Source organism: Pteropus medius, unplaced genomic scaffold, assembly GCF_902729225.1.
Source record: "Pteropus medius unplaced genomic scaffold, Ma_sr-lr_union100, whole genome shotgun sequence".
Lineage (NCBI taxonomy): Eukaryota > Metazoa > Chordata > Mammalia > Chiroptera > Pteropodidae > Pteropus > Pteropus medius.
This window is the reverse complement of record NW_024351730.1, coordinates 23,876,137-23,902,639: the sequence shown is the minus strand read 5'-3', so window position 1 is coordinate 23,902,639 and position 26,503 is coordinate 23,876,137. Positions and strand designations below refer to the sequence as shown.

The 26,503-nt window shown below is 33.6% G+C and overlaps 2 protein-coding genes across 6 annotated transcripts in view; one reads left to right on the top strand and one right to left on the bottom strand.

Annotated features, from left to right (window-relative positions):
* The window catches only part of THAP6 (THAP domain containing 6), a 12,217-nt gene extending 8,309 nt beyond the window's left edge, over window positions 1–3,908 (bottom strand). The window contains exons 1-3 of one of the 4 annotated variants that reach the window (XM_039845462.1): window positions 3,809–3,908; window positions 2,826–2,928; window positions 1,415–1,622 (exon numbers count right to left, since the gene is read on the bottom strand). In XM_039845462.1, the coding sequence (XP_039701396.1) occupies window positions 1,415–1,622; window positions 2,826–2,905 (288 nt within the window). In that variant the 5' untranslated portion in view covers window positions 2,906–2,928; window positions 3,809–3,908. The other 3 variants (XM_039845463.1, XM_039845465.1, XM_039845464.1) reach the window with 3 other exon arrangements.
* Window positions 3,900–26,503, top strand: RCHY1 (ring finger and CHY zinc finger domain containing 1). Of its 2 annotated transcripts, XM_039845460.1 has the most exons (9): window positions 3,900–4,132; window positions 8,686–8,805; window positions 9,029–9,144; window positions 20,895–20,973; window positions 22,561–22,605; window positions 22,713–22,771; window positions 22,863–22,889; window positions 23,803–23,923; window positions 25,832–26,503. In XM_039845460.1, exons 1-9 carry the CDS (start codon window positions 4,043–4,045, stop codon window positions 25,958–25,960), a joined length of 786 nt encoding a protein of 261 aa, XP_039701394.1. In that variant the 5' UTR covers window positions 3,900–4,042; the 3' UTR covers window positions 25,961–26,503. The 2 variants fall into 2 exon arrangements, with proteins under 2 accessions (XP_039701394.1, XP_039701395.1); XM_039845461.1 differs by lacking the exon at window positions 8,686–8,805 and having other exon boundaries at window positions 4,011–4,132.

Genomic DNA, 26,503 nt, shown 5'->3' with positions numbered 1-26,503 from the left:
AAAACAGTAGTTAAGAGTGGATTCTGGAGCCAAAATACCTGGGTTCAAATCCAGCTTCTGCCATTTAACAGCTGTGTGACCTGGGGAAGGTATTTCAGCTCTCTGGGTCTCAGTTTCTTCAGGTGGTAAAATGAGAATAATTATAGTATTTATCAAATATGATGGTTGTGAGGACTAAATGAGTGAATATATATGTAACGTGCTTACAATAGTACCTGGCACATAGTAAGCACTATATGTCATTAAAACAAATAGAAGCAAATAAAAAAGGGATATATATACAGTGTAATTCTATTTTTGTAAGACTATATACAGATGAATTTATATACAAATGACTGGAAAGATACATTATCAGAGTGTTAACAGTATTTATTATCTCCGGATTATACTATTCTTTTTTCTTTACCACTAATTTCCTATAATGAAAAATTTCTTTATTTGTACATAGTTTTTGAATAGTAAATCATGGTTCATTTATTAGGCCCACATTCTTAAGGTCCTCAAAAAATAGATGACACCTTACCATAGGGGAAAAAAACTGCTTTAGAGCAAATTACACAAGATATTATTCATTTATTAATACAGAAGAAAGTAAGGGAGTCTCTACTAGATAACTCAGATACTGCAATAGGAAAAACTGCAGAAAGTGACCAAGACCACATAGGAGCAGGCACACTTTTGCAATGACCTCTCTCGTTTCTAATTCTCAGGAAGGAGCAACCTTTCGATGGAGGTTCATTACTATTGTGGAAACCCATAGGCTCTCCCTGACTTTTCCAAATCGAAATCAGTCAGTCTATAGTTTCTGGAAGCAAATACACTTCCAGGTATATGAAGTCAAGAGAGGTATTGAGGGTGAGGCAGCCAATCCATGGCACTAATATAACCGAGAAAAAACACAGAATTCAACTAGAGTTTACTTATACAATCTTTTTATTTTCTTTTTTTGACTTCCTCTCTCCTTTCCTTCTCCTGTTCTTATCTTTTGGTTTTCTTCCTTTCAGTTCCATCTAGGCTTTAAGCTTGAATGTGGCTCTCAAAGCATACTTTGGTTCTGTTAGAGGATCTGTTCTTCACTTTTGTTCCAGTGTGAGGGGGACTGCCAACTTGGAAGTTCACTTTAACCCTCTTATGTTCCTCCATTTTTAAGACATGAATCTTGAAATATGCCAACTCTTAAGGTCAGTCCACTTCATCAAGCCTTAGTAATGTATAAATATTTCTGAGTGACTACTGGTATAATAAATACTCTTACTACTCATTACGAAAGCTGAAGTAGTTTACAAATTTAGAAACAAAGAAAGGACTTCAAATGAATAAACAAATGATAAAAATGTTAGCAAGTGTGGTGAAGCTTCTGCAACTGTACCATAAAGAGTGAGTAATGATGGTAAGCAGTATCTCATAAACAAACCTGTAAGTGAGATGGGGAATCAAAGATAGACGGTATGACTCCAGGTTTCAGTTTAATATTTGGAGCACTTCTGTCAAAATCTGTCTTCTTAAAGTGCCTTGAACACAACACATCTCCTTTTTTAGGCTCCCAAATGCCTGCAGCATTCACATCAAGTCTTTTCATTGCTAATACCCATTTTCTTTTGATATTTTCATCTGTGGGGAATCTAGAAAAAAAATTACAGAAAGTATTTTTAAATTAAACACTATAGATATTATAGTTGAATTAAAGCTGTAACTAAATTGACTCCTTAACTAGTTTGTTATTAATGGAATATTTAGGAAACTATCAAGATTCATGCTTTCATAACTTTCAGTTTTAATAGTAAAATTTTTCCACCAATCATGCTGCAGACAAATGGCCCTCATTTAAATTTTTCTCATAAAGAAAAAAAATTGTAAAGGATATTTACACCTTATGTAAGATCCAAAATTTAAGGTTTTTCTTTGTCCATAGATGATAAAGAATATCACTTGGGCCTTTTCCTATGTGAAATGATATCCAGAATTTATCCCAAATGAACAACAGAGCTCCTTATACTTTCATTCTTCCAACAGCATTAGAAAATTGCTTAGGATAGCATTTAATACACAATAGGTCTATAACTGCTTGGTGAATGAATGCATAGAACACCTGCAGAGTTTGGAGTTCTAGAGATCAGAATTATTTTGAGATCTAGAGGCAAATAACCATATCTTTTTCAATTTTCTAAGCTAATTCAAATCCTTTCCTGAATATGGTAAGGTACACATACTCATTTTTTTGGTTTCCTCATATCTAGCAAAGTAGTTAGCAGATCTTTCTCTAGCACATAGCACAGTGCCTAACACAAAAGCAGCAAAATAAATGTTTAGCAAATGAATAATTATTTAATCTTATTGTTCCTTTCCTGTGCTGTCATGATGAGGCATAGCTAAAATACTAAACTAGGATCATTTTGATTTATCTGCAATACAACTAAAGAACCCTTGGTCTGAACTTGTAATTTATATTTTCTCTCTACAACCTAGGCTTGACCTATTTCTAAACAAAATGACAGAACACATTGGCAAAGATCCTTCCTTCGTTCAGACTGTAAACTACATGTAAACAACACTGAATTTCTTTGAAAGTACGTTAAAATGCAAAGTAACATTAACCAATATGTTTGATATGTTTTGTTAACCAGCCTCTGATATCTTGGCAGGTATCTTAAACTTCTAAATTAATTATAAATGGTGTAAAAGGATCACTGTCACTTCAAATTTAACTAAAAAGGTTATTTAAAAAGAACCTGGGAACTAAAGTTCAAAATTGAAGATTTAAATAGAACTGCCTTTTGCTTTTTATAAAATCAAAAATACTTGGCTCAACTACAGCAAAATCTTACACGTGAAATGTCAGTCCTTTTAACTTGGAATTTGGCAAACAGCGAGAAGCACATCCAATGGCCGAGCAACATTTCACCATGATTTTAGCAACTCATAACAGAACTGAAAGAAAATTAAAATGGTCAGTTAGTAACTTCAAAGCTAAGGGGAACATATTTACCTTACTCATCGTGTTTTAAGTAATGTGAACTCAGAAAGCCAAAAGCAAATATTTTCTTCCAACACCTGAGCTTTGCTCATAAAATTTTCTAGGGACTGATCTTTAATAAGGCAAGTCACATTTAGCTATGCACTCTAAGACGTCTGATTTTAATTTCGTAGACTTGTACATTTCACTTCCACTGCTTCTTACAGGTACCACATTCCCTCTGTCTTGACTTTTGTATACTAACTCTTCCTGGCATACTAACTCGTCATCTTTCAGCTCAAATGTTGCTTCCCCAGGGAAACCTTCCCGACACCCAGACTAAGTCATATCCCCTCTAGTCCTAGTCCTTCTCAAAGCTGTACTCATATTTATTTCAGAGATTCTGATTAGTCTTTCTTCGTCACCAGTCTGAGTCCATGATGGCATGGTGGGGTGTTTTTCTCACTTTTGTCCCCACGGCTTAGCTGGTGACTCGCACAGAGTAGATGTTACTACATATTTTGAAGGAAGAGCAAGTAAAAGGGAATAAGGAAGAAGCAGTTTCAGGCGCTGGCGAATGTCTGGGGGACCAGCAGTAGCAGAGCGCTCGCGGGTATCCGCTCGGAGCCCAGAGGCCCGGCCGAGCTCCGCCCCTTTCTCGAGGCTCCCGGCCCCCTCAGGGAGAGAGGGAGGGGCCGCCCTGTCAGAGGTGCAGAGGCGGCCAGATAGGGTCCCTTTCCCGGGGCTGCTGGGCGTCTCTGCGCCTCTGCGGTCCTCCTCGCCCCGAACAACGCCCAGGGTTTGGGCGGGTAGCTATGGGGGAGGGAAAAGAAGAGGCAACCTAAGAGTTATTACCGTTAGCAGCGAAGGTAGCGACTAACGTCGACGACAGAGATTTTGTCTCCCTTCCCTTCCGCCCCGTCGCCCCGGGAACCGGAAATCCGGCTGCCCCGTGTCACGTGCTCAGCCGCCATATTGGCTTTGGTGGCAGCTGCAGCCGGGAGGGGGTGTGCTAGAGCGGCGGTGCTTCCCTGGGCGTAGTTTCCATCCTGGGAGAAGGGTCTTGGAGTGTGAGGGGAGGTGGAAGAGATGGCGGCCTTGGCGCGGGAAGATGGCGCCCGAGGCCGAGAGCAAGGGCGGCGGGGCTGCGAGCACTATGACAGAGGATGTCTCCTGAAGGTGACGACTTCATTGGGCTCTTCCTCTACGAGCTTCCGCCGGGCCGGGCTGGGGGCGGGGTGGGAAGGTGGTTAGGTTTGGGCTTAAGTTTGAGGCTAAGTTGTTTTTCAGAATACCTTCTTCACCTTGAACTGGATTCCTGCTGTAAAGAATGATTTTGGCAAGGCGTCCAGAGTCCCTACCTTTCTTCCTGGTTTGTAATTTGCAAGCAGAGCCCTTGGTTGGGAAGAGTCTGGGCTTGCAGTCGATCATTTTGTCAGTGTGTTTATTACTTAGTCTTTTACTGCTGGAAGTAGACTGAGGCAGCCATGGGCCTGTGCTGGCTTTTCTCCAGGATCCCTTTCAGGTGTGTGATGAAATAATGGAAGAGGAATAAGCAAGTGGAGACTAGGAATACTATTTTAGCTCCTGTGGTTTTACAGTTCGCCAGCTTCATTTTAGAGTCAGTGAGTATTCCTAAACCTGCCAAGAAGAAAATGTTTGTGTGAAATAGGAATACAGTCATATAATTGCCACTCAGTAGGAAATTATGGATAAGACTGTGCCTAGTATGTATATATTGTTACTTTGGCTGTTACTTTATTTTGAGAAAAATTCCTAGTCAATCTAGAATTTTTAAAATTGGCACCCATCCAATTAAAGTTTTCTGATTTTCTTTCATGCAAGAAGCAGTTAAAAGATTTTGCTTAGAAAGCTTTGGAGTCCCACAGCCCTACACCCAAATTTTAGTTCTGTTCCTTAATAACTCAGTGTTTTTTAGAAAACTATTCTTCAAGTGCCCCATAAGTAAAATATGGGTAATAGAAGTTCCTGTTTCATAGGATAGTATGAGACCTGTAAGGACAACCTAAAGTTATTTCTGTAGGCCATTGTTTGGTGAGCATTCCTCCATTGCACTCAATGAAGCTCTTTCAAAGTTGGTCATTCACGAAGTGTGTAAAAAATTGAATGCTATCCTTAGGATTCCATTTCATTTAGATGGTCTGTTACTTTCAAACTTGAGATCTAAAACCTAATTCAGCATATTTTTCCTACCCCCAACTCCCAAGTAACCGTACAGATAATTGTGTTTCATAGCACTAAGATACTGGGCCCTGAATATTAAATGTTTTTTTGTCCTCCGCTTCTGTCTTCTCCTTAAATACCAGATGCCAAGTGAAGAGTTTTTAGAAGGAAGTACCCAACAAAATCACATGCTGCTGTTTGAATAAAATAAGAACTAAAAATTGACTTAAATTTGACAAGGAGGAGATAACTGGTGACCTCGAGAAGTTTCTGTAGATATATTGGATGGATTCAAGAGAGATTGGGAGAACTGGAAATAGCCTTTATAGACAATTCTTGGAGTTTTTCTGTAAAAGCAGAAATATCTGTAGTTGCTGGGAGATATGTGGTCATGGGATTATTTTCCATTTAAGATGAGAGGTATTGCAGCATGTTTTTATATTCTTGGAAGTGACCCAGTTAAGTGAGAACATTTTATAATGCAGGACGGAGAGGGAAAACTGTGGGAGCACTGCCCTCGAGTAGCCAAAGAGAAATGGGATCCAGTATGTCAGTGGAGGAGTTAGCCTTAAAAACATGGACTATAGATTCTGTAATAGAAAAGAAGGCAGAGTGTGAGGCACATTTGCAAGTAGTTGATAGAATTGGTGGGAGGATGTTCTCTTAATCATTTCTCCTGTTTTTATAGTAGAAATAAGCAAAGTCATCAGTGGAGTTAAGAGGGGAGGAAGAGGTGTTCAGGGTTTAAAGAGAGAGATTTGAAATAATCATCTGGGTTTTAGGTCCTAGTCTGAAAAAGTGTGGGGATCGACTAGGGAAACATGACAATAAGAGCCCACTTTTTATTAGTGGTTATGACTTTAAAGTGAGCCAGTGTTGGAGTGCTTTTTTTTTTTGGCCATATTCAGCTGTTCTATACAGGTTAAATAGAAAAGAATTGGATTTAACCAGTTGAGATTCTGGGAGAGTGAGTATGTAGAGGAAGAGAGAAGGAACTAGGGTGTGTGCAAGGGAAGAATTGGAGTCGGAAAGAGGAGGTAGTGTTCAGAGAATTTTATGCTTGGAGTTACGATATAAACTGGATTCAGTTCTTGTTCTAGAGCAGAGGTTCTCACAGTGTGGTGAATCGACCTTTGGTTTCCTGAGGCCCTTTCAGGGGATCCTCAAGGTCAAAACTACTTTCTAATACTGAAGCAGCATTTCTTTTTTAGTTTGTGCAAAACTAATAATTGAAAATGCTGGCACCTTAGCACGAATAAGGCAGTGGCACTGAACTGAACTGTGCTACACCTATAGTTTTTTTTTTTTTTTTTAGTTTTACTTAATGTCAGTGATAAAGCAGTAAAATTATTTTATAAAATCTTATCCCTTGAATATGTGTTTTTACATATTTGATGAAATGGGATATTTGCATCAAACACTAATGAAATTAGGTGGTTTTGTGAGGAAAAGCTCTTGTGCAGTTAGATTGCTAACAACCCAGTTGCATTTTTCCTGGAACAACATTTTTTTACTTGAACTATGGTTATTCAGGATTGGATGTTTGGTGGACATTTTCTCAGAAAGGAGGGAATTGAGACTGTCATTACAAAGAAAACGGTTGACAGTGATAAAATTCAAGCTTTCATCTAAAGATTAGAATTTTAGAAAACTTGAATTAGCCTCTGTGAGCTTGAAAGCTTTTCAGTCCCTAAAGACTTTGCTAATGAGATGGATAGTGATATTAATGAATGTGATTTTTGATATTGCATGTCAAATGTAACATTTGGAAGATCTACATAACTCAGTGAACTGATACTTTCTAAACGACCAATGCATGGGTAAAAGATCCATTCAAAGTGCAAGATCAATGGATTTTAATGTAACAGAGGGAGAAAAGTTTACTGATGTGATTTGAATCCATGTTGCAACTAACCATTTATAAGAGTTGTTGAGTTTTGCTGTAGTATCAGAAGAATATCCATAATTCTCTATAAAAGCTATTAAAGTACTTCTCCCTTTTCCAACTACATATGTATGTGAGGCCAAAATTTCTAAACATACTTCAACTGAAACTGATTGAATGCAGAAGCAGAACTGAGAATCCAGTGATTTGGGGGAAAATATAATGTATTTTTCATTAAAACATGTTAACATTTATGTTAAGATGTCATGGGTTTGTTACTATTCTTTTAAACAGAAGTAATGAATATTTAAAAACCTATCAGTTTTAGTTTATAATATGTTAAGTATCAATAGATATAATTACCATAAACAAGAGCTCTCTGGGATCCTCAGTAATTTCTACGAATGTAAATGGGTCCTAAGACCAAAACGTTTGAGAACCACTGTTCTCCGGTATGGCAGAATATGTGACTGAGGAAGGTTGGAGGACAGGGCCATTGGAAGTGAAGACAGTCAAGGAATTGAGAGTTTGGGATATTGGAAGTATTGTCATTGTGGATGTGCAGATCACTAAGATTTAGGACAAGAGTAGTATTGGAGAGAAAAGCAGCCAGTTGAGTGTTAAAATCTTTAAGGAATGAACTATATTATGGTAAGTCATGGCACAAGATGTCTTAAGAAATGAGTGGATCTGAAAGGTCACAGTGTACTAGAAAGTTGGTTTGGCTTACTGGCTTGGAAACTTCTTGATGTACAAGTTAAGGTAAGGCTTAATTGCTGTAACAAAAAGACTGAATGGTAAGGTGGGTTAAAGAATAATGAGTTTTCTTCTTTTCACCTAGCAATTCCAAGATGAGTAGATCCTGTTTGGTGACGAGGCTCTGTTCCACATGATCACTCCAGGGACAAGATTTTTAGTTTTGTATTATTTTGCCATGTTTTAGGGCATATAGTTATCAGCTGGGTTGCTGTCATGTCCAGGTTTCATCTTAAGGGAAGGAAAAAGGGAACATGAAGGAGTCATGCCTAGTTTCTTAATATTCAGGATCAAGAGTGGCACTGATTTTTTCTCATATTCTGTTGGTAGGAACTTAGTCATTTGGCCACAACTAACAGAAGGGGGATCATGTACCCAGGTAGAAGGAGAGCATAGATTCTGGTAGACAACTGGCATTTTTGCCACTCTTGAAAACAAGGGCTATTTCTTAAATTTATTGCATCCTCTAAAATATCAGGCATATAGTTGACGATTAATAAACACTAATGAACTAAAATATAATCTTTATAATATTTAATGTTTAGGGATTGAAATAGGAAAATGAATTTATCTAGAAATGTTTGTAAGAAGAAGTTGCCTGTCTGCCATTTAGCTGAGAATGAGTTTAGGGTGTTTTGGGCTTTGTTTTTCAGTCTAGGGATTTCCATCCTTCATGCTTCTTTTGTCTTTAAGAACAAGGTTGTGTTCAACTTATACAGACATACAGATGTTGAAGAGAATAGTCAAAATGTGCCAAGAAACAGTGAAATGTTACGTTTAGGATCAGTTTACTCAACTGATCTATTGGTTGTAATCTTTGACATTGTTCCAGGAGCAGGAGGAAGAAATTTTCATTTTGCATTGCAAACTTGTCTTATTATAACTCTCTTTCTCCCATGGGTGTTAGGCACCTTGCTGTGACAAGCTTTATACTTGCCGGTTGTGTCATGATAACATGGAAGATCATCAGCTAGATCGCTTTAAAGTAAAGGAAGTACAGTGCATAAACTGTGAAAAAATTCAACATGTAAGATTTTATCATTTCTATTTTCTTTTTAAATTTTTATTAAGATTTAAAAAATTAAGAGAATTACAAGAAAGACAACTTTCAAAGTAAGCAATATCTTTGATTTAAATGTTTAAAAACTTGTGAAAGTAAAACTGCATATACTTTAACATGGATATTCAAATAGTAATTTAAACTATTTTGGTAAATTTATCGCAAATTTAATTACATGTGTATTTTTTAGGCCCAACAGTTTTGTGAAGAATGTAGCACATTGTTTGGAGAATATTATTGCAGCATATGCCATCTGTTTGACAAAGACAAGAAGCAGTATCATTGTGAAAACTGTGGAATTTGTAGGTACTGTATGTAAAATGTTCTTTTCTAATTATTTCTAAGTATCTGGGCAATAATAGCTTTTAAAAATCAACTTTATTGGAATATAATTTACATTTAATAAAATGCATTTATTTTGTGTCCAATTCAGTAAATTTTGACATATATACATATACATATATATATACACACATATATATGTCAAAATTATACATAAATACATATATACACACACATATATATGTCATACATATATATACACACACATATATATATGTTGCTATCAATACAGTCAATATAAAAAAACATTTCCATTATTCTAAAACGTTTCTTTATGCTTCTTTTGCAATAATCACTTAATTAGCCCACAAATGATTGTGAGGCTATTTAATATTTTAACTTTGGGAAATAAAATATGCTTGTATATAAAGTGTTTTGTAGGCAACTAAGGTAGATAATTAGGGTGGATTTTTCCTTTTTAAAAACTAGTTTTTAAAAAGATTATCAAAAATTTTGATAAAATCAAAAAATACAGAAAAATAGAAATAAGTAAAATAAAATAGCCTATAGTCCAACCACCCAATGACAAGCTACTACTAACGTGTTGGTATATAAAAATTTTTTTCTTTCTAAAAATTCCTGAAGTATTAAATATATACAGAAGCATATATGTAACATATAGGTTTTAAAGTATAATAATGCAACAAACCACTTCGTTTAAGAAATAGAATGTTAACTAATATCATTGGTGCTCTAGGTGTTCTATATCAGTCCTTTCTTCTGGTTCCATTGGAGATAACCACTGTTTTGAACATTTTAAATCACTTTCTTGCTTTTATTTTATAGTTTGTTTTTCAGGAAGAATAACAGACATACCAAAAGATGCAGTAATCATAAGCAAATAACCCTATGAATTTGCTTATGAACACACCCTTTTAATCATCACCCAGATCAAAAAAAAAGAATATTCATAATACCTTAGTAGCATTTCTTATGCCCCTGCCAAATCAAAACACTTCCCCAAAGGTAACCACTCTTCTGACTTTTTGTACTTTTCATAAATGAAATCGTGTAGTACATCCTCTTTTTTGTTTTGTTTTGTATATTTTAAGGCAATATTATTAGGTGCTTACATAGAATTGTTATATTTTCCTTTATGATTGACTCATTTATCATTATATAATGTGTCCTTTTATCTTTAGTGCTGTTTCCTGCCTTAAGACCTACCGTATTTATATCAGTTTTCTTTTGCTTAGTTTCTTGTCTTAAAATCTGTATCAGTTTTCTTTTGATTAGTTTTTGCATGTATATCCTTTATCATTTATTTTCAAACATTTCGTGTACTTATATTTAAGGCATGTATATTGTAAGCAGATTAGAGTTGAGTTTTATGTTTTTATTGAGTTTAATAGACTAGTTTTTTGCTAAAGTAGTTAGTTCATTTATTAATATAATTATATATTTTTATTTACATTTTTAATATTTTCTGTTGCCTTAATTATCTATTGTCTTTTTTTTCTCTTTCTTGCCTTTTGGATTAATCAGCATTTTTTCTATTCTGTTTCTATTCTCTGTAAGCTTATTAGTTATACATTCTTTTATTTATATATTAGTGTTTATATTGGAAATTATAATAAATATCTTATAATATACAATGTATTATATGTAGTATATAATACATAATATGTATATCTAGTATAATATGTTTATCATTTCTTGGACGATGCAAGAACCTTAAACACTAAGAGGATTTACATACTATTGTTGTCATGTATTTTAATCTATGTATAATTTAAACTCTGTAAGACATTGTTTTGAATAGTCAGTATTCTCTTATATTTACTTACGTATTTACCATTTCTGTTGCTCTTCTTTCTGCAGCTCCTTTATCTTTGGCATTATTTTGCTTCTGCTTAAAGAATTCTCTTTAGCATTACTTTTAATGAGGCTCTATTGATTTTTTTTTTTTCTCTTTGAAAATGCCTTTATTTTGCCTTCATTTGTAAATTTTATCTTTGCTGGGTGTAGAATTCTAAGTTGACAGTTTCAGCACTTTAAAGATGTTCTGTGGCATTGTTTTATGTGTAAAGGTCATGCTACAGGATTATTATTGCCTCTTTGAAGTAATCTGTCTGTTATGCTCCTTTTAATGTTTTTAAGTCATTAATTTTTAGTAGTTTTTCCATGGTGCGATCAGATACGATATTTATCTGTCTTGCAATTTGTAGAATTTCTCGTATCTGTGGCTTGATGTCTTATGTCAGTTTTGAAATGTTCTTGGTTGGTTAATGGTTTTTGAAATATTTTTTGCCAGATAATTATCTTCAGGTAATATTTCTGCCCTGTTCTCTTGCCTCTCTTAGGACTCTAGGTACAGACTTTTTCACTATGCCCATATCCCTCTTACATTTTTTTTCCTATATATTTTTTCCCTTTGTGCTGAAATTGGATAGTTTCTACTGATGTTTCTTCCAGGTCTCTGTTCTACTGTGTTGAACCTGCTGTTAAACCTACTGAGTTTTTCATTTAAGGTTTTCTTTAAATTATAGAATTAATACTAATCACTGCCCCCAGAGTTTCCAGTTCTTACATGAAATTCTTCACTTTTTTTCTTGAACGTATTAATCAGATAATTTAAAGGCTATGCCTGATAACTTAATATCTTGCTTGAGAGCCTGTTCTGTTTTTACCCCTCTTGGTGTTTGGTTCTTTGGTTCTGCTTTTTAGTATGCTTGATGGATAGCTAATAATAATAAATTAAAAAATAAAAATAAAAAGTGTATATTTAGTTACTGGACATAATATGTAAAAAATTATGTAAGTCTGGGTGCTATTTTTGTGCAGATAATTTTCTTTTGGTAGGCAGCTAATAAAGACATAGATCACCTTAATCCAATTAAAGATTGAGATAATTAAAGGCTATATGTTTCAGTTATAAGTCCTTTTCTATTTTGTTTTCCCTTATACTCAAGCTCTTAGGACATAGTCCTTCATGAGTCTTGACTGTAAAACCTGGGGTGTTTACCAGGACATTTATTTTGTGGTGGGACCTTAACTCTAGTTTTTGCCTCCCTAGCACAAAGAATCAGAGGCTTTACAGTACTTGGTTTCTTAGCCTCTTACCTGCTGCTTAGGTTGTTACCTTGTCACAGCATACTCTGGGGTCTGCATATCCCTCGAGGAGGAAGCCGAGAATTGGCTGTGTCTCAGTATATTTCCCTTTTCTCTGGGCTGTTGACTCTTTAAGCCCTCAGTTGCTCGTCGCTGCTTTCAGTTTTTTATCTTTAAATCCAAGCTTTTTAGTTTTCAGTAGGAGCTTTGGTTTTGTACAGGCTACTTTATCATCATGGAGTAGGAGTTATCTATATTTAGTTTTGCTTATTTTAAAAATTATACTGTGTACATTTTTCTGTGGCTTTTTAAAAACAATTGAGCCTTGTCTCTAAGATTCATCCTATTTGATTCATGAGCTTCAGTTCATTTTCATTACTGTGCAGTGTTATTTTGTATGTCAGATCTGCATGTAGTATTTAATTACCACTATCACAGCCGAGAAATCACATTTTATAGTTTATTGATTGACTTTCAAGTTGTTGAGACTGCAAAGTACACATCTCCTCCTACCTAGTATATATTAAGCTTCATGAGATCAATATTTTCAAAATTTAAATTTCTATACCTGGTAAATATTAAGTTTCATTAGATAAGGTATTTTCAGAGTTTAAATTCTGATACTGGGGAGTGCTTTGTATACAGTAGATGCTCAATAATGTGTAGGCAGTGTACCTTTTGCAAAATGTTTTGGTATGATTTTTCTGTATATGAGGAAAATTTGTCATCAGAATTTGCCATCTAAGTCTAATTGATGTTTTTTAATTTTTTAATATTTTTAAGTCCTTTTAAAGGTAGTGAAAGTAACTTCACTGAAAATTTTAATAAGAATTTAAACATTGCAAATCTAAATTTTCATTTCATATTTTTCTAGTTTTGAAGATATATGTGCTAAATTGGCAATATCCTTTGAAGATAAATATTTACTGATCATTTGTCATGTATGAATCTGGCACATGTCCATCTTGTGAATAACTGATTCCTGGTTTTAAATACTATTCTAATAGATTACAATTACTCTTGTTCTTCTTGCACTTGTGTCATCAGAGTATAATACTGACTCCAGATCTCAAATACATTACAAATAGATTCTGGTTTATCATTACTTCTGTGTATGCATTGCCAAATTTAATGCTTTTGTAACTTTTAAAAGCTCATTATTTTGTCGAAAGGTGGATGTCTTCTTATCTCTATATAGCAAAACATTTTTTATTTTAAGATTTACAAACACTTATCAGGATGATCAGTCCTATGAATTTTTTCAGTTTTTACATCATCTGTTTCCTTCCAAGTGCTTTTATACACACACTTTCCTTCATTTGTCCACTTCTGAGCCGTATTTGGTGTACAAATATAAAAGATGGAAAATTGCGGTCCTACATCTTTTAGCAGAATGGGATGGTCCAGGTTCTTGACACAAAATATTTTGAATTGAAGTCCTTCCTATTGAATGACTACTAGTGAGGATACCATATTTTCTTTTTGTCCTTAGAGATGTATTGTTCATTCATTTTCTTGAATGAGACCATTCATCTAAGAGGATATCATTTGACGATAAACTATGATATGATTTATATGATAAATTGCTTATATGATAATTTGCCAACATCATTAGAGTCTACAACAGTGATTTTCAACCAGGGACGATTTTGCCCCCAGAGATTATTTAGCAATGTCTGGAGACCTTTTTGGTTGTTAAAGCTGAGTTAGGTGGGGAATGGGTTGGAGGAGGTAGGCTGCTCCTGGCATCTACTGGGTATAGGCCAGGTATGCTGCTAAACATCCCCCAGTGCACAAGACAGTCTCACACCACAAAGAGTTATCTGGCCCCAAATGTCAATAGTGCATAGGTGGAGAAGCCCCAGTCTAGAGTGGTGTCTCTGTGCATTTATCTTCTGCTTTATCTAAAGTTTTGCTCTTTCAATTTTTTTTTTCCTATTTGCCCTTATGGGTGAAAAATGAAAAATTCTGAATTCTCAAGTATATTCAAGGAAAACTAAAAAAACTTACAAGGAAGATGTATCCAAACTTTTTTTAAAACCTTCTTAAGAGATGATGTAACACTTTGAGCAATGCAAAAAGAAAACTGAAAGATGATGTAAAAGTAGTGATTTTTTTCATATTGTGTCACCTTTTCAGGTGTTTCTACCTTCCATTGTATACCATACTTTGCATTTTAGTCTTTTTTTGTCAGGATAATTAGGAATAACTGATGATTAAAGTAAAAGAATTCCTAGGATGCTGAAATAGCAAAATGTTTCAAGATATAGGAAAAATAAGATTACTAAAATCGCATAATGTATCAGATTTATAAAAGGGTACAATAGACCCATGTGGTAATTGCAAAATAGAATGAATTTATGCTATTAAAAAAGTAGATTTTTTCTTTGTTCTTGGAAGATACCCGAGATAGAATAAAATTCTAATATTTAAAACAATTCTTTTAAAAAATTCGATCAAAAAAGAAACTAAATTCTGATATAAAATGGATATTGTATGAAAAAGGTTTTTTTAGTCATTTAGCTTTTTTAAGTGCTGCATTTAATTTATTTCTTAGAACTTTTAACTTGCTAATTGTGCAGTGTAAATCTCAGGTTGTAGGGTTTCTAACACTTGGTTTTAGAATCCTTTCTGGGAGTATAATATGTATTTGGGAAGTGTCTAGTTAATAATATATGACATAACTAAGAAATTTTCAAATAAGAAAGTTGTTTTATATTTTATATTAGGTATCAAAGTTATATGAGTCAGGTTTTTGAAAATGATCACTTCAAGTAGGTATTTTAGGAGGCCTTATATCTGTTGTTATTGCTCAGAAACTTTTGAAACATTTATTGTACAGTTCTTTCAATGAGTGCCTATGGCACACTGAAAATTCACACTTCTGAGGATTTTCAGAACTTTTTTTTTAATTACTGAAAGATACTGTGATCAAAATAAGAATGGCAAATACTATGTTTAGTCAGAATGACATATGATCATCAAATAATGACAATTTTTTAAAATAGTAAAAATATCAAAAGACGAGTTAAAAATTGTAGTAGCAGCATCATTGGAAACTATTTTCTCACAATAACATTTAAAAAAATTATGTCATTTGGACGTATGAATTCTTATATTTTTGTTACAGTCTTTTTGCTGTATATCTGTACCTTCTTTACATTGAGCTCTCTTTTGGATGTTAAAACAAACACTTTTGTCTTAAATATATTATGAAACTTAATTATTGCTTTTAGTCCATTAAACAAATCTGCAAGACTTCCTCATAATTCTCCTATCCAGATTTCTCCTACTCTTGGTGCTTATAGTACTTCTAGGCTGTCTTTGACTCTGAGCTGAGGGTGTGGGCTCGAAAAATTGTTCGTCCCCTTAGGTAGTAGTCACTGCAATGAAATCAGTGCTTCTTACAGAGTTTAATATGTTAGTCCTGCTTTTACATTTTAAAATAGCTATTGATAGTTATAGATAATCTTTTGACTGTGGCAGTATTTCTTAAAGAGTGATTGGCCCTAAAAATAGGGTTTCAGTTTTTCTTTAACCCATTTCCTGTTTAGGAAAAAAAAGTGCAGCTTACTCCCATTGTTAGTTTAACATCATGCATAGGAATGCTAAGTTTTCTAGGATTTGACATTTTTAGCAATTGAGAATTATTATATTTTACAAATGGAAAATTTATAAAAACAGAGTGCTATAAATAAAATGTTTCCAAAGATTATCGATCCACTAGAACTATGTGAAAATAATAACAAACGAGGTATTTTGTGGCCAACTTTGAGGGTTTAAGGTTAGGACTGTAATCTGCGAGTTATCTCGGTAAATGCTGCAGCCACCAGCATTCTCAGGGCAAACGAGAAATAGGTTAATCAGGAGCAGATATCTGATCTAAAATATTTTGACAATGAGTACTTATCCTTACCAAAATGTACTGGAATTAACTTTTTTTTTTTTTTAATGGAGAAATATCATTTCTCGTTGTTAAACAAGCACCAGAATATACTTAAACTGTTTATGATAATATGATATAGCAGATGTAGTTCCTATGTTCTGATTTCTGTTCTTAAAAATTGTACCAGCTCTTTGATTGTGTAATTCCATGTTTAGGTTGTTCCAAGGAAATAGAAATATGTACCAAGAATTATGTACAGTATATATATAGTGGCAATAAAAATAATCATGAAAAATTAGAAGCAACCTTTATGTTTGGGAGATTGTTAAATTTGCAAGCCCCTATTAAAGGTAATGTTCTTGAGTAATATTTGGGATTAAAAAAATAATTGGTAAAAAAGCATTAAGATAGCACACATATCAAAATGTTAGCAGTAGTTACCCATGGGTGGTGGGATCATGAGTAATTTTAAGTTTTGGTTGATACATTTGTTTGTTAGTGCATGTTCTTCTGGGTTTTACACATTTTAAATAATGAACAGGTATTGTTTTAAAGTTTAAAAGTTAAACTGAATTGGGGAAATAAAATGCTAATAAAATGATACTTTAAATCAAGAGAAGGATACATATTTTCCCATTTCTTTAAGTTATTAAATAAACATCAGACAAATCTTTGCTATGTGTAGAACATTAATGGATTAGAAGGCATGATTCTTGTCTTTATATTCTGTTTGTGGAAGAATGGGTTTAATAAGCAATCAGTACTACAGAATTTGTCAGATTTTAGGAAATTGGAGCTGTCATTTGTAGGAAAGTGAGTAAAATTTTAATAGTGTTAGGCTAAGGCTGAATAGATCAAAGTGGGCTGGGGTCTAAGTAAATAACCAAGCCTTAGAGAATACAGTAAAAGAATGGAGTGAAGGCCAGTGGGGTGTAGGTAGAGACTGGGGTTGAGGATGGGAGTAAAACAGATATATAGAATATTTTAAACTGAAATGAATCTAATGAGTCACTACCACCATTTTAAAAAAGACAGTGAAAGATGAATACATGGTAAGATAAGCACTGTTTCATGGAACTTTTGTTAGCATTTTGCGTGTATTGTGTATGTGTGTGTGAGGAGGAAGAGAGAACTGGGTCAGTATGTAAAAAAATTTCTTACCTTATTTGAGGTTGTTTGAGAGACACTGCTCCAGAGCCTGCCAGATCAGCTCTGATTATAGCTACAGCACTGAAACCACATTGACTGTTATTTGTTTAAACAGGTTCTCTTAGTAATGAATGCTTTTGGCTTTTGTGTGTCTGAGACATCTTTATTTTGCTTTCATTTTTGTAAGATAATTTTGCTGAATGTAGAATTCTAGCTCGATTTTTGTTTCAGTACTTTAAAAATATTGCTCTACTGCATTCTCACATGCATTGTTTCCAGTGAGAAATCAGGTGTCATTCTTTGTTCCTTCTGTACTTGTCTTTTTTCCACAGGTGGCTTTTTTTTTCCAGGTGCCAAAATTTAAAATTTTTATTCAGCAAACAAGATATATCATTATAATGACTTGTGTTAAATTCTGTGGGAGAAAAGCCAAAAAATATTGTAAAGAAATGGCATAAAGACGTAGAAGCCAGAAAGGGTTGAAAATACTAGCAGTTACAAGAGTGGGTTGTAGGAAGATGTTAATTTTCAGTCTTCACAGGCTGCTTTTAAGATTTTCTCTTAATCGCTGGTTTTGAGCAGTTTGATTATATGTTCCATGATACAGGGTTTTTTTTTTATTTATGTTGCTTGTGCTTAGGGTTTATTGATCTTCTTGAACTTGTGGGTTTGTTTCATCAAGTTTAGAAAAATTTTGGTCACATCTTTTCTCTGTCTTCCCCCTTCTCCTGCTCCCCACCTTTGAGATCTACAATTACATGTGTATTAGATTTCTTAAAGTTCTTTTTTCTATTTATTTTTTAATAGTTTCAGTTACTGCGGCTTCAAGTTGACTAATCTTTTCTTTATCAATATCTAATCTGCCATTGTAATTTTTATCTCTAGAAGTTTGAGTTGGGTTTTTTATATATACTGTTTCCGTGCTAACTCTTTGAGTACATGGTATATAGTTATAACAGCTGTTTTAATGTCCTTCTCTGCTAATTCTAACATTGTCAGTTTGGGGTCAATTTTGATTGATTATTCTCATTTTGGCTTGTTATTTCCTGCCTCTTTGCATGCCTGGTCATTGTTGATTGGATACCAGACATTGTGATTTTTACCTTGCTGTGTGATGAATAATTTTGTATTCCTATTAAATCTTTTTGAGCTTTATTTTAGGATGCCGTTGAGTTACTTGGGAACAGTTTGGTATTCTGGGACTTGCTTTTATAATTTACTGGGTAGATCTGCAGAAGTGTGCTTTTTCTAAGACTGCTGAGGCACTACCTTCCTGAGCACTGTACCCCATGAATTAAAAGGTTTTCTAGTCTCGCTGATGGGAATCAGTGCTGATCCTGGCCATGTGAGTGCCGAGCACTGTTCTTTCTAGTTCTCTTGAACCTTGGGTAGTTTCCTCACATGGATGCGTTGATGGTGTATTCTACTAAATACTTGAGGGACGCTTCTGTTCTTCCTCTGGTACTGTGTCCTATGAACTCTAACTTCCTTGGTTTCCCAGGATTCTTAGCTCATCTTCTTAATCAAGAAGTCTTCCTGGCTCTGCCTCAATTCCTCCAACCCATCCTACTACCTGAAGACTCTTTAGGCAATAAACTGGGGCAGTCGTAGGGCTCTCTTAGTTTATTTCCTGTCTCTCACAGATCACTGTCCTTCACTGCCTGACGTTCAGTGAGAAACTGTTGTTTTTTTATATTTTGTCTGTTTTTTTGTTGTTTTAGGCAGGAGGGTAGATCCAGTTTCTGTTATCCTATCTTGGGGAATAGTGGAAACCTACCTATAGGGTTTTATTTATGGAATTTGACAGGCTAATTCTGAAGTTCATCTGGAAGAGAAAATTCACAGTAGCAAAGCAGATTTTGAACAGGAAGTGTTCAAAACAACAAAGAGGGGCTTGCCTTTCCACATAGCAAAACATGAAACTAGAGAAATTTCAATGGTGTGCTCTTTGTTCAGGTAATGGACAAATAGATAAATGGAGAAACAGCGTTTGTATATGTATACATTGACATATTTATACATTAATTTATAACAAGTGGTATTTCAAATCTGGAAAGGGCATTAGGATAATCGATTGCCCATTTAGAAAACAAAAAATTATAAAAACTGTATATTCATTAGAACATGGTTTTAGCATCTTGTGATCAAAACTCAAAATAACAGGGGCTCAGGAAAGGTAGAAGTTTTTATTTCTCATGGAAAAAGTCTGATTTACGTAGTTAAACAGGATTCAGGCTTCTTTTATGTTTTTGCCCTCCTATCCATAAGATATTTTCATGTTTACGCAGTTTAAAAGAGCTCATCTTCTTTCAGTGGAAAGAGACTAAATAAATGAAGAAAAGGTATACCCTTTTCTCCTAAGGGAACAACACAGAATTTTTATCGATCTCTTCTGTTTAAAACCTCCAGAGAAGTTGGAGAATAGCTCTATTCAGGACAGCCCTGTGCCTAGCTAAATGTTTTGTTGTTGTGAAAGAAGAGAATATTAGAAATTTGGGGACAACTGGCTATCTCACCTTTACTATACAGAATACATTTCAAGTGGATGACAGGAAAAATATAAAAAAAGATGTAAGTATTAGATGTGTATAGAATATGTGTTTGCTCTATAGATTACAAAAGTCCTAAACAAGAGGCAGAAGCATAAGCCATAAAGGAAACAATAGCTTTTTATTACATAGGAATTACATACATATTACAATGGCTATATGACAAAAGATTTAAGCAAAGATAGATGACATACCAGAAAAGTACTTGTAATGTATACAAATGAAAAAAGATTAATATCCAGGATATATAAAGAGTTCCTTTAAGTAAATGGCAAATACCGTAGTAGAAAAATGAACAGAGCACATGGACGGACAGTCCACAGAAGAAATCCAAAAGGTTCATAAACATTAAAATATACTCTCTGTCTCATAAGCTGAGAAGTGCGAATTAAAATGACATCTTGTCTGTCATATAGGTAACCAGTGTTGACTGGGGTGTAGGGAACATTGTTGCTGTCACTTACTATTGGTAGGAGTATAAGTACTATTGGTGGGAGTATAAGTGGGTTCTTTCCTTCTGGAAGTCAGTTTGGCAGTATCAAAACTAATGATACAATGACCTCTGACCTCATAATTTCACTTTTAGGGATCTTATAAAAAAAGTCATCAACATGTAGGCTAAGTGATTTCTGTATAAGGTATTTATTATATCATTGAATTAACTAAAGACAGTAAATTATGTCAATAGGGAATATTTTAAAAAATTATATCTATACTGTAATAGTATGTAACTATGAAAAGGAATGAAGTAGTTCTATATAGACAGACAGAATAATCTTCGTGCTATATTGCTAAGTGAAAAAAAGTTGCAGAACAGGAGATATAGGAAGAATCCATTTACGTAAACAATGAAACCCAAAGCGTATTGGTGTGCACATGTGTGCACGTGCTTGCAGTTTTATAGAAAAAAAGACTTCAAAGGGTAAATACCGTTCTGCTTACACTTGGGGAATGCTTGTGAGAGGTGGGGGTTTACCTCATGTTCTTCAGTGTGGTTTGAACTTTCTTTACAGTAAAACTAAACTTATAATGAACTGTAGTAAAATCTAATCTTTTGGCTTTCACATATTTTATTTTAGGATTGGTCCAAAGGAAGATTTTTTCCACTGTTCGAAATGTAACTTATGTTTAGCTATGAATCTCCAAGGAAACCACAAGGTATCAATTGTAATAATTTTTAAAAGTATTACAATGTTTTTGAAAATGAGCTTAAATCCTAATGTTTTGAAGCATAATTTTCAGATATTATCAAGTACAACCATGTTGCTTTTTATTTTTAAGCAGTCTTAAGGAAGGAATAGATTTTTTTAAAATATACACCTCAGAATATCTGATCCACCATACCACCTCTTTATAGTGTATATGAATATTTATATCAGTTGCTAGTGTAATGTTGACAACTCTTAAATTGGTTTGTGGATATTTATTGGTACTAGTTTCAAGAATAGCTTTCACAATGCATAGTACAGAAGTACAGAACAGTGTGATCTGTTAGCACAGCATTCCAAGAAAATTCAGAAATATATGTATATTTTTTTCATAATTAAAGAAATAATTTTTAATCCAGGTGTAGCAATTATATCATGATCCTAAGCCCTTAAAATTATTTTCCATTATTTAGAAAAAATGTAATAAGTTATCATTTATAGTACTGATTCTATCTAATATAAGAATTTAGAGAATAGAGAGACTAATGTGGATTTTTAAAAATAGGTAATAACTGACCTAAAATAATAAAGTGGTAAGAGAAATTGAGATGAATAATAGATTTATGGGATATAGTGACAAGGTATAATGGAAAAAGAATAGGGCTATGTAAAGATGGCCCTCATGGTTTTTAGCCCTGGCTTATGGTACTTGTTTAATAGATTGTGAATTTGTTCTAGCTAAAATATTGAGTTTGGTTTTATAGACTTGAGTCTGGGGTGATAGCAAGATAAGCTATTCTGTCTTTCAAAACTTACATGCACATTTTCTCTTATATTTTTGTTCTGTTTCTCAGTTATCTTTTATTGTCTGTATTAGTAACTGGTCCTACCCATCTACTCAAGTGCTCGCTTAAAAAACCTGCGCATCATCCATGGCTTGCTTGGTGCTTTCCCTTATCTTCTTACATCTAATCAGACACTGTCTTGTCAAAGTTAAGAACTCAGGCCCTGGAGATAGCCTATTGGAGCTCAAATATAGTTCCACCTCTTATAAGCATGCAATTATGGAAGTTGTTTTAGCTTCTCTGGGCCTCAAGTACCTCATATGTAAAGTGGGGTAATAATTACACTTTTTTCATTTAGAGATTGCAGTATTAGTTAAGCTAGTACAAGTAATGAACTTAGCATACAGCATGTAGTAAAATCTCAATAATATGAACTGTTATTATTATCAATACTATTAAATAGTTTAGCTTTGGAGTAAAATACGTATAAAATAGAAAGGTTCCAAACATTATCTCTGCATCTTTGATTAAGTCTTAACTCACCGAGTTTCCTTATCTGTAAAATGAAGATAATTTGAATAATTAAGATATATTGAGCAATATCATTGTTTCAGATAAAGTGCAAGAGCTGAAATGGTTGTGAGAGTTAAGCTGTTTTTGTCAGACATATAAGAAACATGTATTAATGTTAATTATTACCTTTACTAAATAGGTATTATTTCCTTTATTAGTTTTTATTATTAATGATATTGTTATATCTGTCATTTCCATCTAGTTAAGTTTTTGTTAATTTGAGTTTCTCTTTTAAACAGTGTATTGAAAATGTTTCTCGGCAGAATTGTCCGATATGTTTGGAGGTAAGCTTAAAATAATTTTTGCTTTGGGACTATCCCCTGGTGAATTTAAAATACTTATATGTTTATATTGTCTTCATGCAAGCACTAACAGTTATTTTCTTTTGCAGGACATTCACACATCTCGTGTTGTTGCTCACGTCTTACCGTGTGGACATCTTTTACATAGGTAGTATAACTTTGGTTTCTTTTCTCAAAAATGTTTGAAAATAGTGGAGATAGTTTTTGCTTTACTAAAATGATGTCATGTTTTCTTTCAGAACGTGTTATGAAGAAATGTTGAAAGAGTGAGTGTTTGGGATTTTAAAAAATTATAATAGTAAGATGTCTGGTTTTTTTTTTTTTCATTGCTCTTATTTATACCATATTGGGCATGACATATTTTTATTGAAATGGGTAGGGTAGAAGAGTAGTGTTAAACTGGGTGCAAAGCATATTGGGGAATGTAGAACTACACTTTTGTCCCCATGTTTCTATTATGCCTTATCTCATCCTACAAACAGATAGGAACTACTGATTTTCTGGCTATATCTACCAGGAGGCACAGTCTCAGCCAGAGGCAGTCATAGTTTTGTGAAAATGCTGAAGCATGTTACAATTCTGTTAAGTAGTTATATTGGTCTAGTATAATGACCTACAAAGAAAGCTGGTAACGAGATTATTTAAATCTGAGACTTTATTGTGGGAGAAGGATGTTAAATTGAGGTAAGAATAGTTAGGAAAGAGGAGACTTGTAAAATGTGTTTTGGTCTTGCAAATCGATGACCAGAGATTTTAATTTACTATAATAGCCAGATAAAAGGAAACTTTCAGAATTTTTAGAAAGGAAATCATATCTGAATAAGTTTTAAGGAATACAGTCTCTTTGCTTGAATATATTCAGTAATTGAGGTTGTTGAGCTAAAAAGCAGCTTAATTGGTTTCTAAAAATAGTATATTCTACAAAGACCATGGACTAATTACTTTTCGTTTTAGAGAATTGAGGAAAAAGAAGTAAGTTTCAAAAAATACTGTATGATATGGGATTTAATTGAAAACTTGTAGGGTAAAAGTTTTCAGATTTGTAACAGATTGTCTTGAAATATAGAATAATGCTTTGTCTTGTCTGGTTTATGTATCAGTTAGCATGCATCTTCTTGTATACTTGAGTCGATATACTCCGTTTAATTGTTTGGAAAATAACTTTCCTATCTTTTCTAGAGGCTACAGATGTCCATTATGTATGCACTCTGCTTTAGATATGAGTAGATACTGGAGACAATTGGATGATGAGGTAGCACAGACTCCTATGCCATCAGAATATCAGAACATGACTGTGGATGTGAGTAGAATCAGTGTTTAAAACTTTTCAGGTTCTTTGTTGATATTCCTGTTTGTTTTTGCCCTTTTGATCAACTCTGTCTAAAAATACTCCTTTGGCATAGATGCCAATGTGATGATTAATGGGAAGGACAAAATAATCTTTAAATTTTAGTTACTTTGAATTCAAAAGACCAGGGGAAAAAGTTCTAAGAATAACTTTGCGTGCAATTCTTTCCAACACTAGATGGCAGGCAAAAACTTTCTTCTGAATTATTTATACATTACTTGCCAGAATCAGTCAGTAATGTTAACTGAGTCGAGGTGAATTACTCATTAAATGTTTTATTTTAACTATGTTTTATTTTTAATTATTTTAAATTTATCTCGATCAAACATGTTTGCTGATTTTTAAAGATTACTTTTGGTTTTTAATGTTTATTACCCTGTTTATTCTATCTTAAGACTTTTTTATTTGGTCTTAACTTGCAACTTAAAGTTAGCTTTCTGGTGCTTTAATAATTTTTGGACATCTGAATTTTTTAAACATCTTCAGTTTTGCTCATATTTACACACAGAAAGATCATAACCACTTAACCAAAGCCAAATAAAAATTATTTTTTGTTTTATACACACTGGAGCATTTCATAATTCATGAGGGTAACTGAATTGTTAGTAAGGTTAATGATTGGTCACTTTTGGAATATTGATAATAACCAATAATAACTGATAATCATGTGATGTTTTACTAGAGGCTGCAGCGTGCTTCGTTTCATGTAGATCATTTTTTAAAATAACAGCTTTAATCAGATATGTTTCACATGCCACACAACTCATCCATTTAAAGTATATAATTCAGTGCTTTTTAGCGTATTGTTGGAGTTGTGCAAACATGGTCACCATCAATTTTAGAATATTTTCATCACTGAAACTGTACCCATTAGCAGTCATTCCCCAATTCACTAGCTATCGGCAACCACTAATCTGTTCTCTGCATTTAGATCATATTCTTGAGAATTATTTTTCAAATTAGAGTAAATTTTGGAGTTTTCTCCTTATTATAGTTTGACTATTCTAAAGCTAATGCTTTTCTCACATAGTTTTGATCGATTTTCAGCTTAACACTTTTTATATTTTTCAGGATTTTAGTACTGGAAGATAATTCCTTAGTAGCACCTTACTGTCATTTTAGAGATGAGCCAAAAACTTCTCTTTGTTCAATTTTAGGTACTACTTTTGGACTTTAATTCATTCCTGAGGCCTAGAAGACTAGGAACTTAGTATATTAAATCTAAAGAATAAGCAAAAATATTATAAGTATGTAAAAATCTGTTTTATGAAACATTTTTCTAAGTGTCAGTAAAAATAATGAAATATATATGTTATTTTGAATTGTAAGTACAGATGGTACTGGACTTATGACGATCTGACTTACAATTTTTGACTTTATGATGGTGCAAAAGTGATACACTTTCAGTAGAAACAGCCTAAGCGAAACTGATATCTGGTAGGTTAGGTGTATTAAATGCATTTTTGACTTATAGTATTGACTTATGGTGGGTTTATCAGGATGTAACCCCATTCGTTGTAAGTCATTGTAAGTCAAGGACCTGTATAGGTATTGATCTGATAATGCCTATGTTAATTTTTGTTTTAGCACTATTTATACTACTTGAGAACTATTTTAAAATAGACTTCTTGGCTGTAATCCACATTTTCATTTTCTGAATTCAGAGCTACTTTTAATAACTTCTTAGAGTTTTCAGTGGACAAATGAAAGGTATTTCTACTTATGAAAGTGTTTAAACTTATATATGTGTGTTTTCATATCTTCAGTATGATCTTTGAGGAATTATTTTGAGCAGACAATGCCACTTTATATCTGTAAGGTTTAATATACTTAATTCGAATTCATCTCTTCACTTTTCAGATTCTCTGCAATGATTGCAATAGAAGATCTACAGTCCAGTTCCATATATTAGGCATGAAGTGTAACATTTGTGAATCCTACAATACTGCTCAAGCTGGAGGTTGTAGAATTTCACTTGATCAGCAGTGACCAGCCTATACTGCACTGGAAAACTCAGCATTTTCTGATAGAAAAAGGCTATCTTTAGTATCCTATTGTCATAATGTGTCAGAATCTATGCATTAGAGTTGGTGTGTTTTGTACTAGTGTCACAGCATAAAATCATATTGCAAGTACTTAAGGATTCAGGGTCTCTTTACAGAATTATCATAGCTCTATATTTAATGAAAGACACTGCACTTGTGTTTTGATTGGAAATTCCTTTAGAGTCAGGTTTTTGAAAGCCAATGATGTTTGCCACTGAAATTCACATCCATAGAAGTATGTATACTTTCATGGAACTTTGCTTTAAGTGGCACTATGCACGCAGACTTCACTTCTAGTTTTTGATAGAACTGTACTTAATTCTCAGTATTATTCTTGACTTTTTAAGGGCTGTGCTATGAGAATATGTTCTATCTTACAGTTAAAATCTAATTACATATGCATTAGAATTTTCTAAGACAGTCCTTTGGATCCTCTAAATGTGAATTTTGACGTAATAACTGCTAATAAAATTATATTGGAACAGTG

Coding starts and splice junctions, on each gene's coding strand:
- RCHY1 (XM_039845460.1), top strand. CDS start 4,043: ATGGCGGCCTTGGCGCGGGAAGATGGCGCCCGAGGCCGAGAGCAAGGG. Junction 22,772..22,862: donor TGTGGACATCTTTTACATAG/GTAGTATAACTT, acceptor GTTTTCTTTCAG/AACGTGTTATGAAGAAATGT. Junction 22,890..23,802: donor TATGAAGAAATGTTGAAAGA/GTGAGTGTTTGG, acceptor TATCTTTTCTAG/AGGCTACAGATGTCCATTAT.